At 38.6% G+C, this 13,253-nt stretch overlaps 1 protein-coding gene across 4 annotated transcripts in view; it reads right to left on the bottom strand.

The window, feature by feature from the left end:
• Window positions 1-13,253, bottom strand: part of CDK14 (cyclin dependent kinase 14) — a 223,714-nt gene that overhangs the window by 97,781 nt on the left and 112,680 nt on the right. For all 4 annotated transcript variants that reach the window (XM_034402352.3, XM_087892861.1, XM_034402353.3 and 1 more), the window contains one exon: window positions 5,103-5,165. In XM_034402352.3, the coding sequence (XP_034258243.1) occupies window positions 5,103-5,165 (63 nt within the window). The remainder of the gene's footprint in view (window positions 1-5,102; window positions 5,166-13,253) is intronic.

Here is a 13,253-nt window from a genome sequence, read left to right as displayed (position 1 = left end):
AGGGCAAACACATTAAAAACAACAATTTTTCTAATAAAGACACATCAGCTCTTACATCAAAGAGATACATTTTTCCAATTCTCATTATAGATTACAGAGTGAAACATATCCTGCTAACAAGAAATACCATTCATTGCACTTGAAACTGATGTGCTAAGAACAAAAGCATGAGGAAATAATATAGAAAGCTAAAAATTTAGCAATACAAATTTTTAATTTTTTTAAAACTCTGTTTAAAAATGCTTGAGAAAATGTTAGTCTGAAGAAAAACTGAGTGATTAGAGGTTCGTTTCTCTAGTAACTGGTGCTAGAGAATTTCTTTATTTAATTAAGAGGGAAAATATTGCAACTGTGATTGTTCACCTGGTGAGGAACAGCTTTCTATTATTTTATTTTTCTTTTCAGAACTTCAAGACCAGCTTCTGGTAAAATGTTGTGAAGGAATGAGGAAATAAATGTTCTGTCCAAGCTTTTGCTTGTTTGTTTGTTTTCTTACTATAAGTGTATGGGGGAGGAAGGCAAGCAAGCAAGCAGTGCCTTTTCCAACAAGCATCATATCTAGCTTTTCAATCCAGTCAGTCCCGCTAATTCTGTTATGACCAGGGTTTTCTACATGTAGTAGATGAATGATAAAACATAGTGTATGAATGAAAAATTAACTCATTTTATTCCCAATAATATGTAAAGAAACATAGTCTGCTATAGGACAAAGAACCCTATAGTTATTTTTGAAAATATGACAGCCTCTGTGCATATTATTAAAGTGACTCTTCTTTGTGTGTCAGAATAAGAGATGTTATCTGCATCCTGAAGGAAGGTAAAGAGAAGAGTTGCGATATTTGACAATTTACTGCTGAAACAAACATGCTGATTGAAATCAGTGACTTGTGAAGAGTGTGATCTGTCAGGAGCATGGATTAGGGATGTGACAGAACAATTTCCAGTGCTTATCAAATTCACTGACAGTGATCCCTTCTATTAATCTGTGTGGAGATAAACTGTTAATGCCAAGAGCAGCTACATCTGTATCACCTTATAACATCTAAGCAAGAAGTTCAAGAATATGGGGCTCAGGTGGTATTCGTATCTGTGAGTTGCCTTCTACTTCAGAAGAAATAATTGGTTAAAAAAAGAATTTGGCTGAACCATGACAAGCTTGATCAAGAGGGCTTTGAAAGAATCCTAAGGAAGTTATGGCAATAAAACTGCATACAAAGATTTATGCACCATATAAAAAAGTAGAAGTGCTTTAATTGCCTTATTGAAACACAGCAGTAAAGAATATAATTTAAATAGAAAGGAAGCAGAGACAGGGGAAAGACTTGAATACTGAATTTACACACACAAAAACACACACAAAACACACACACGCAAGAGGGAGAAGGGAGAGAGAGCAAAAAAGAAATCCAAGAGAATGGATTGTGGATTACCATTCCTACAGAAACATAAGCACTGAGGTGATCATAGTAGTCACATCATAAACTTAATTTGCAATGTAGAATTGATTTATTATTTTATACCTACTACTACTACTACTATTACTACTGATAATTTCTTCTTATAATTGTACTGAAAGGGTTTTTCTAATGTTCATAATCAGTGGCTCTGTCAAAACTGGCATCATCATCTTCCACAGAGCATTTATATTTTTATAGGCAAAAGTGGTAAAGGTTTTTTTGAAGATGCAAGTATAGGATAATATAATATAGATCCATCATATATATAATTTTATGGATGATATTCATGTTTATTGTAATTAATTCCTAAATGACAGACAAATATACAAAATAGAGCATTGATTATATATTTAACTATTGAACAGCTTATTTAAAATCAATTTTCAATGCCCTCTGAAAAAAGCAGCTTTAATTTAACATAATATTATCCTACCCTTTTCTGCACCTGCTTATCCTCGGAACAGTAATGGGAAACAGCTACTTATCATTTACTTTAAATGAAAATAATTCTGTTCAGCATATCCACTATAATTAATGTCAAAATTTAGCCCTGTGACTTAATAATTTCATTTCTATGACACTAAAAACTTTTGATGTGTACCCATCTGACTTTTAAAATACCGTAGCTTTTATGTATTGACATAAAATTGACATATCATTGTATTTGAAAAGTTACAAATATAATATTTCGAGAATGGATCAAAAATTTGTTCCAAATTTAATGAAGCAATTATAGAGATTAACCACCCACATATATTTAAATATTCATGTTTTAAAAGGGGTTTTATAGCTTATAATGCTGAACCTACAGATACAGAATTAAATCTAGGTATAGAATTATTTTTATATATTTACTGATTCATTAAAAATTATTATTCAAAGTTTAAAAAAAGCAAAACATACTAACTTATTATACTCAGTCTAATAGGTTCAAAATCATGAAACTTCATTAAAATGCTTTATGGTAGAGTTCTGAGAACAGACAATATAAAAATTACATTAATAAAACCAATAAATATTCCAAATACTTCTTTATGCAAGATTCAGATTTTCCAATGGATCATAAAATATTATCTTTTTGTTGATTGGAATTAAGTCTTGTTTCATTTATTGTCTTGCATAGTAGTACTTGAACATACATTAGAGTAATTTTGGAAAGTATTCCTTTTATTTACAATTTAAATATTTATCTTAACAGATATTAAGTAAGTAAGCATACACCCACACACACTGTCTATTAATGTATTATTTTAAGCAATTAGAAAAGAATATTTGGAAATATGCTTTATATGCACTTTCAGATGCATATTTAAAATGTTTACATCTTTATTTTTAAAGAGAAAATATGAATAATAATGGTTAATGAATTGCATACATGTTCTGAGGGCTTTTTAACACCATATTGTTTTGAGGCAATTTCAAACTAAATTACTTATGCTTTTAAAATATAAATATTTATAAGACGACAAAGACTTTGATTGTTAATATCTAATTTGGTCATTAAGAGCTACAGTTATTCATTTTCAAGACCAGATATCTTAGGCAATGTAACTGTTTAAGGAACAATGTTGGTAGCAATACATAGCCCAAACGAATTTTAGTTGCTACAAAATCTTTTAAAAAATCTTTTTATAAGTAGCACAACAATCAAAGTCTGTTTGTTCTGAAGAAAACTTAATACATACTGCTGAAAATTCAAATACTTATCAGCTGGTTCCCTTATTTCAGGCCACTTATCTTGTCTTCTTAGAGGTATTACAAGTTTATATTATTGCTTGTGACATGCCATATTGTGAAGGTATGTAAAAAGATGGAGAGCACACGCACCTAGAGTCATATACTACAGCCTGGCAGTTTTGATTGTATGAAATGCTAGTAGAATTCTGTCAAATATTATAGGTAGTTCTCAGTTAACTACTCACTTAGTGACTGTTCAAGGTTATGATGGGACTGAAGGAGTAGTGGTTATGACCAATATTCAAAGTGCCAGTCATCCCAGCACCACTGCAGTCACATAATTGCAATCTAGATAGTTGACATCCAGCTATCAATGATGACAGTTGCAGCATCCCATGGTCACATGACTGCAATGTGTAACTCTCCTGCTGGTTTCACAAAAGGAACAAGCAGGGAACTGGCAGGGAAGGTTGCAAGTTGCTTGGGCAAGTCTCCTGCACCCATGCACCCTCTCTGTCTCACTGCACTCATATTGTGCCTCCCCCACCATTCATGCATCCTCCCTAGCAACTCGTGCAGTCAGGCACCTAGCAATAGCCACCTCAAGCCCCATGACACACATTCTGTGCCCCCTGCTACTTGCACACCTTCTGTCACTCAGCAGAACCCTGCTGTTCTTGTGCTGTGCCTCTCCCGCCACTCACAAATTCTTGCATACAGTCTTCCACTTGGTTAGCAGCCACCACAGGCCCTGTCACACTCATGCCCCCTGCAACCTGTATACACTTGTGTAACCATTCTCATCTGGCAGCAGTCATTGCAAGCCCTGCCGCATTTGTGCATCCTGCCACACGTGCCTTGCACACCCTCTTCCACCTGATAGCAGACATCACAGATCCTGCCATGCTCACACTTCTCCTGCTACTCAAATACACTAGCATGCCTTCGTCCCAACCAGTATCACCCATCCCAAACCCCACTGGTACATCACCCTACACAGCTCTCTTCTTACAAAGATTTCTATATTTTTGAATTGTGACTGCGTTTGCCAAGTTCTGCAGTTTTTAGATAGAATGAATGCATCTTGCAATCATTTATTCAGCTAATATTATACTCTATTATGTTCTGTTCTATATTGGTCATAATAGAAGAATAAATAAACAGCAATGGTTTTGTAGACACTTAACTCATTATGGCCTCTCCTCCTCTCCTCCATGGATCATATAAAATACCAGAAGACTGCCTAGATGATTTAGCAGGCTTCTTTCTGATAAAGTCATTTAATTCTTTTAGGAGAAATTTAAATTGCAAACTCACATAAAAAAACCAGCAGCATATGTCATATGGTACATAGCATTACTGAGATGTTTGTTGATAAAAAAACCTAAAGGAATTTTATATTTGTACAAATAGTACATTATGGTTTTTGAAACAAATACTGCTGTATGAGTAACTGACTCTCCATTTATGCTAAAATAATTTGGCTGATTTCCATGTAAGTAAACAGGGCAAACCTGTCTATTTACCTGGAAATCTTTGACTGAATAAAGAAGTAAATTTAGGTAGTTGTTATGGTCCCACTTTAAAAAAGCCCTCAATATAATTAAAAATCTAAATTACTTTTCTTTTTTGAAGCGATCTAATCATTAAAAGACCTGTTTATAATTACATTATTCATTGGCATCAAGTTAGCAGCTGGAGGGGATAGTAAATAACTTCGTATCATAATATCATCATGCAAAGGATGTGAATTACATTTCATGTTAATGATATTATGATGTAAATAACCTATAGTATATCATTTGCATTTGCCCAATGACACCATAATATATACTACAGCATCTGCCCCAATCTTGCAACTAATGGTACTGGTTTCTGCAGGGTAGAATTAATCTACTTAAATTAACTATATATTATTGCTCATTGTAAGACCATAATATAATATTTATTTGAAAAGTTGTATCCTACCTTCACATTGTCTGGATGAAGTCCTCCAGGATGTTTGTCCATGTATTGACATAAATCTGTATGCTTGAAAACAGAAAAGAAATAATATTTTTCAATGTCTTTTTTAATCAAATCTGTCTACTTCTGTTTGACAGTTACTATAATACATTCCTCTGGATATAACAAATGGAAAATAAGGAAAATGTAAGTATAATTTAAATTGTGCCCTGTTTATACTACCATCAGGCTCTGTAATATATGATTAGTATATTTGCATATCATTCTATTCTATCTATCTGTAATATAATAACACAAAGACTAGAATCTCAAACAATTTAAGGTATAATCCAAGATAGTTAAATAATAAATAAGCATTCTTACAATATATATAAATCATGACCAAACAAGTAATAAGCATTTTGATAGAATTTAGGAAGTTTAAACATGATTGTTTCAAAAGTTCAAAGGTAATGAACTTGGGACTGCAACAAAAAAAGAGGGGGCTAACCTATTCTCCAAAGCACTTGAAGGCAAGATAAGAAGCAATGGAGGGAAACTAATCAAGGAAAAAAGCAACTTAGAATTAAGGAGAAATTTCCTGACAGTTAGAACAATTAATCAGTGGAACAACTTGTCTCCAGAAGTTGTGGGCACTCCACACTGGAGGTTTTAAAGAAGTGATTAGACAACTATTTATCTGAAATGGTATAGCGTTTCATGCTTGAGTAGAGTTCGACTGGAAGACATCCAAGGTCTCTTCCAACTCTCTTATTTTGCTATTCTGTTATTATTAGAGATTCTAGAACTGAAGCAGGAATCAGACAAACCATGTGACTATTGTTCATATAAAATGTTTTAACACTTTTAATGCCTGATGGATCCCGAAAGGTTCCTGACGGAGCTTGGGCCATTTCCTGAGACTCTGACACACGACTCGACTGAAGAGCTGGTGGCCGCCTGGGAGAGTGCGGCTGCCGGAGCTTTGGATCGCGTCGTGCCTTTGCGGCCTCTGACCCAATGCTGATCTCAATTGGCTCCTTGGTTCTCTGAAGAGCTGAGAGAGATGAAGCGTCGGAAAAGACGCCTGGAGAGCATTTGGAGGACTAGTCAATCCGATTCCGACTGGACACAGGTGAGGTCTTATATCAAGACCTACCTAGTGGCGATAAAAGCGGCGAAATCTAACTATTTTTTTGCTCTTATCGCATCTGCAGAGAACCGCCCAGCTGCCCTGTTTAGGGTGACCCACTCCCTTCGGGGGGGAGTGCGGGAAGATCCCTTGCAGAGTCGAGCTGAGGAGTTTGTGCAATTCCTGCATGATAAAGTCACTCGGATTCAGGATGGCTTGGACTCCGATTGGATGAGTCCAGGGAAGGAGACAAGGGAAGGTCTTGAGAATATTATCTGGGAGGAGTTTGATCCTGTGGCTCCCAAGGATGTGGACAGGGTTCTGGGTAAGATTATTGGACCCGTGTCCCTCCTGGTTGGTACTGGCCTCCCGGGAGGTTACACGAGGCTGGCTCCAGGGAATTATAAGTGCTTCTCTGAGTGGGAGTGCTTTTCCTGCCACCTTGAAAGAGGCGGTAGTGAGGCCCCTCCTCAAGAAGCCCTCCCTGGATCCGGCTGAATTAGCCAACTACCGTCCGGTCTCCAACCTTCGTTTTGTGGCGAAGGTTGTTGAGAGTGTGGTGGCACGACAGCTTCCCCGACACCTGGATGAAGCTATCTATCTGGACCCGTGCCAGTCGGGCTTCAGGCAGGGGTACAGCACAGAAACGGCATTGGTCACGTTGGTGGATGATCTCTGGAGGGCTCGGGACAGGGGTTGCTCCTCTGTCCTAGTCCTATTAGATCTCTCAGCAGCTTTTGATACCATCGACCATGGTATCATGCTGCAGCGGTTGAGGGGGTTAGGAATAGGGGGCACCATTCTGTGGTGGTTCTCCTCCTTCCTCTCCAACCACTCACAGTTTGTGTTGGCAGGGGGGCAGAGGTCAACCTCGAGGCACCTCGCATGGGGAGTGCCGCAAGGGTCGGTCCTCTCTCCCCTTCTGTTCAACATTTATGTGAAGCCGCTGGGTGAGATCATCCATGGTTTTGGGGTGAAGTGTCATCTGTACGCTGATGATACTCAGCTGTACATCTCCACCCCAGACTACCCCAACGATGCCCTTGATGTGATGTCTCGCTGCCTGGAGGCCGTGCGGGTCTGGATGGGGAGGAACAGGCTCAGACTCAACCTGTCCAAGACCGAGTGGCTGTGGCTACCGGCTTCCCGATATAGTCAGCAGGTGCCATCGCTGACTATTGGGGGTGAATCTTTGCTCCCCACAGAGAGGGCTCGCAATCTGGGTGTCCTCCTGGATGCACGGCTGTCTTTAGAAGAGCATATGACGGCCATGGCCAGGGGGGCCTTTTATCAGGTTCGCCTGATTCACCAGTTGCAGCCCTTTCTGGACCGGGACGCCTTGCGCACGGTCACTCACGCCCTTGTCACCTCCCGGCTGGACTATTGTAATGCTCTCTACATGGGGCTCCCCTTGAAGAGCACTCGGAGGCTCCAACTGGTCCAGAATGCGGCCGCGCAGGTGGTTATGGGCACAACTCATTGTGCCCGCATGACACCCCTCCTGCGCGAGCGGCACTGGCTCCCAGTGGTCTTCCGGGTGCGATTCAAGCTGTTGGTCACTACCTTTAAAGCGCTCCATGGCACAGGACCCGGGAACCTTTGAGACCGACTTCTGCCACCAATAGCCTCCCACCGGCCAGTTTGCTCCCACAGAGAGGGTCTCCTCAGGGTGCCATCAGCCAAGTTATGTCGGCTGGTGACACCCAGGGGGAGGGCCTTCTATGTGGGAGCCCCAGCCCTGTGGAATGAGCTGCCCCCGGAAATACATAAGATCTCCGACCTCTGGGTGTTTCGCTGTGCACTGAAGACCCTGTTGTTCCGCCAGGCTGGGCTATCAACATAATAATTTTAAATTGGGGTATTTTAAATTTGTGGGGTTTTAAATTGAGCCAAATTTATTTAATTATTTTAAATTTTTAATCGATGTTTTGTCTTGTGTTTTTAAATAGGCTGTACACCGCCCTGAGTCCTTCGGGAGAAGGGCGGTATAGAAAAATTATTATTATTATTATTATTATTATTATTATTATTATTATTATTATTATTATTATTATTATTATTATTATTATGCATTAAATAGCTTAATTTAGCAAATTTAAGAACAAGGAAAAAATTTTGTTTCAAGAAACATAAATTTGTTTCACAATATTATTATTTGTATACAAAGGATAATCTTAACCTACATTCTAAAAAACAAAATTTTCCAGTTACCCTTGCTAAGTACATTGTTTATTTAATTTTTGTGAAAAATTGGAATGTAGAAATACCTCTACATGTATACCAAATACATTTATTCTCTTGAATATATTTTAAATGGTGTTCTTTGTGCTACCAAGCAAAACAAATGAACAGTTTAAGTATACCATTTAAACCCTTTTAGAGAATCAGCAGTGACTGTTACAGGAACAGACATCTAGTATTTAGCCACCCAGCTTTACCTTAGTAGCAGTTCCTTTTATAACACAAAATTTGTTTAAGGCAGACTTTATTAAGAATACAGTAGTTGGGATATATTCTCTCATGCAGAAATGACCATTAGGAACTACAAATAGCTACAAAGTCCTACAAAGTATGAATGTGAGAGTCAGCTATGCTTCTGAAAAAGTTGGATGTATATGAAATTTCTACTTCTATATTGGCAAAAGATTGGTGTCATTTGAACAATGGATTCATGAGATTTCAGGCCGTATTACTGAATAAGAGTTTGCAATGTAAACTGGTTGAAACTGCAGCAAAACATAAGGGATGAAAAATGAAGAACTAAATTTATAAGCAATTTCCTTTCCATTCTTCAGTCCTATATGAATACTATTATACTAGATGGTTACCTTGCAATGCTTTATTAGTTCCTTTTTACAGGAAATTCATTATACTATCAAATCATTACTGCCTTGTATGCTTGCCTTTTTCAGAGTGCAGAAAACTTGTTCTTCCCCCCCCCCTTTTTTTTAAAGTAAGACTAGGACAATCTTCACAGATCGCCTTAGGATAGTCTTCCATCATGAAAGTCACAGTTCAGATATTTCTTTTAACATTTGAGAGATAGGGGAATTGTGTCTTTCATCAAATATTTAAGTCCTGGTATTCCTCTCTATTTCTCTTTTGGCAGTTTCATCAGTAGCAGTTACAGTAATAATTTTAATTCACCAATAAAAAGTCATATATATATATATATATATATATATATATATATATATATATATATTTGTGCAATGTCACAGAAATGAAAAAATATGTGATAGCTAATTTATAAATTGATTTAAAGTTGTTAATAAGTTTTTAAAGATTTTCCAATGTATATTTACTGTAACACCAAAGAATTAATATATTTTTGCCTACACTTTTTAAAAATAATAAATAAATAAATAAATGAAGAAAATATTTTAAAGATTAATGGCACACCAGTGTACTATATAATGAGTCACATGTATTCCAGCGATCAGGAGTCTGGCAACATCTTTTCAGACTAACATATTTTATTAAAAGTATAAGATTTCATGAACTGCAGTTTACTTTGTGAGATTCCTGGAATGGTTAAACTGAATCTATGATTCAACTGGGTTAAAGCAAAGGGGGAAAAGATGGGGGAAATGAGGACAAGGTTATTACAGAGATACAGATTACATGCCATGTTAAAATAAGCTACATTAGAAAACCAATGTTAACTTGGTGGGGGGGGGAGGTAATGTGACTGGATGGGAATGGTCAATTTTTTTTTCTTTTCAAAAAAAGAAATCCCGGGTTTCAGGCGCGGACACAGCACAGAAACGGCATTGGTCGCCCTGGTGAATGATCTCTGGCGGGCCCGGGATGGGGGTTATTCCTCCATCCTGGTGCTACTTGACTTCTCAGCGGCTTTCGATACCATCGACCATGGTATCCTACTGCGATGGCTCCGGGGGCTGGGGGTGGGAGGCACTGTTTTACAGTGGTTCTCCTCCTATCTCTCGGGCCATACACAGTTTGTTTGGGCGGGGGGGTCAGAGATCCTCCCCAAGGCCCTTCACTTGTGGGGTGCCGCAGGGGTCAGTTCTCTCCACCCTGCTCTTTAACATCTATATGAAGCCGCTGGGTGAGATTATTCATAGTTTCGGGGTGAGGTATCATCAGTATGCTGATGATACCCAGCTTTACATCTCCACCCTGGACCAACCCAGTGTTGCCCTTTCTGTGATGTCCCAATGCCTGGAGGCGGTACGGGTCTGGATGGGTAGGAACAGGCTCAGACTCAACCCCTCCAAGACTGAGTGGCTGTGGATGCCTGATCTAGTACCCCCACCACTTCAGATGGGAGGGAAGTTGTTGACTTCCTTTGAAAGGGTTCGTAATCTAGGCATCCTCCTTGATCCTCTGCTGTCCCTGGTGGATCATCTGACGGCCGTGACAAGAGGGGATTTTGCATAGGTTCGCCTAGTGCACCAGTTGTGCCCTTTCCTAGACAGGGATGCCCTTCGTACACTCACTCACGCTCTCATTATTTCTTGGCTGGATTACTGCTATGCCGTCTACATGGGACTGCCCTTGGGGTGCACCCGGAGGCTTCAACTGCTCCAGAATGCGGCTGCGTGGGTTGTTACAGGAGCCTCCCGTTACTCCCGTGTAATACCTCTCCTGCGCGAGCTGCTCTGGTTACCGGTGGCCCTTCGGATCCGCTTCAAGGTGCTGGTCTTGACCTATAAAGCCCTACATGGCATGGGCCTGGGGTACTTGCAGGACCACCTCCTACCGGCCTCCCACCGCCCAGTGCGGTCACATAGGACTGCCCTCCTCCGGGTGCCATCGGCCAGACAATGTCGGCTGGTGGCCCCCAGGATGAGAGCGTTCTTGGTGGCTGCACCGACCTTCTGAAATGAATTACCCACCAGGCTTTGGACGGCCCCCGATCTCCGTGCTTTCCGCACCGAACTGAAGACATGGCTTTTTCAGCAAATTCCCTGATCTGTTATGATATTTTATTTGTTGGGGTTTTTTACATTTGGATGTTTTTAGTTCTATTTATTCTTATATGTTTTTTATTCTGTGAGCCACCCCGAGTCCTACAGGAGAAGGGCAGCATAGAAATCTAAGTAAGTAAGTAAGTAAGTAAGTAAGTAAGTAAGTAAGTAAGTAAGTAAGTAAATAAATAAATAAATAAATAAATAAATAAATAAATAAATAAATGCATTTTTTTTCGGCTGAAGAGGTTGTAAAAAAAATGGTTTTAAAAGGCTCTGACGATCCCAGCTGAGTTGCCTGATCATCAGAGGCTTTTTTTTTCCTTTTAAAAGCATTTTCCTACAACCTCTTTGGATGAAGAGGTTGTAATAAAAATGCTTTTAAAAGGCTCTGACGATTCTAGCTGACTTGCCTGATCGTCAGAGGCTTTTGTTTTCTTTTAAAAGCATTTTTTATTTTTATTTTTATTTTTTTGCTTTTAAAAGAAAAAAAAAGCCTCTGACAATCAGGCAACTCAGCTGGGAATGTTAGCGCCTTTTAAAAGCACTTTTTCTACAACCTCTTTGGCTGAAGAGATTGTAGAAAAAATGCTTTTAAAAGGCTCTGACAATCAGGCAACTCAGTTGGGATCGTCAAAGCCTTTTAAAAAAACAACCTCTTCGACTTTTTTTTTTACTTTTAAAAGCATTTGTAGACAAAATTCTTTTAAATGTTTTTTAAAAAGCCTCTGATGATTGTGCAGCTCAGCTGGGCATGGGGGGGGGACAGGAATTTCTGCTACCGGTTATCCGAACCACCCACTGCCACTGCTACCAGATCAGGCGATCCAGTCCGAACCGGGAGCATTTCACCCCTGCATGAGCCTAAGCAATTTCACACACAAAGTTAAATGGGCCTAATTCTGCCAACGCAATTTAGCATGAGACAGTTAAACTCACATTAAGAATTTTCAGGCAATCTTAGAAGTCCCATACAAATTCAATCACCCTTTTAAATATCTTAAAATTGTTAACTGGTAACATGATTATAACCCTCATTTGAATTACTGCCTGTCTTCTCCTTCCCTTTCCCTAACCCCAGATCATCCTATCTATTTTAATCCCACATCAATCAAGCCACTCCATGAATGTAATAATTTACTTTATTATCTTACAAGAGTGACAACCTTGAAATCTGTCTGTTCCCTCAGATTTTGGAATAGGATAGATGCAGTTGATGAATTTTATGAGCAAGTTTAATTTGAAATTTACAGAACATGCATACAAAAATGTGCTTCTTAGATTAAAAACTAGAATGCCAAAGTTATAAACATGAAAGGAGAAAATGTACTTGGACTATATGGTTTAGTAAACCAAAAATAAGCAGGAAACCAACTTCTCATTTTTTGTCATTTCAAAGATTTCTTCATAGCTGACAATGTCTTCAAACATTCAAAATGATGCCTCTATACACAGACATCAAAAGATCAAGTAGGTATATTGAAATGAAACTGACTGTGGGTGGAGCAGCTCTTCCAGCTTTAGTACCACTTTAGTATCAAAGACATAGTCAGTTACTGACTGTGGAACAGATCACTGCAACTTCCAAGTTAAGTGAATGAAAAAAGCCAGTCTGCTTCCACAATACGGTCTTGAACATACGCCCACCATTTTCTACAACACCAGAAATCATTTTGAAGTCCTAACCCTCATTAAAGAGCCAGGGAGATTATGGAATGAAATTAAATAAGTAATTAAGGATGTCTGTAAAAACAAATTACAAAGGGGAAAAAAAAAGCAACCATGGAAATTGCCAAGAAATAAAAAGAAGCCAACACCCTGAAGGACAAACATTTCAAAAAGAAATTTAGCGAAGAGTTTCAGGAGAAAGAGGTATTTAAGGTACCTCCAATAGGAGGTACCTTAAATAACTAAAGGACACCAATGGACAAATAGTAATCAATTCAAGGGAGATCAAATGAAAGTGGAAACAATATATTGAAGTACTATACAGAGAGCTTTTAAAATGATGTACTTACTTCATAACAGAAGGGAAGATGAATGGCTACTTCTTCAGCTCAAAAAAACTGAAGGTGATTGTATTAGTATTCAAGACATGATTAATTTTTA

This window comes from Pantherophis guttatus, chromosome 4 (genome assembly GCF_059756535.1).
Source record: "Pantherophis guttatus breed Tessera chromosome 4, ASM5975653v1, whole genome shotgun sequence".
NCBI lineage: Eukaryota > Metazoa > Chordata > Lepidosauria > Squamata > Colubridae > Pantherophis > Pantherophis guttatus.
This window is presented reverse-complemented; position numbering and strand designations above follow the sequence as displayed.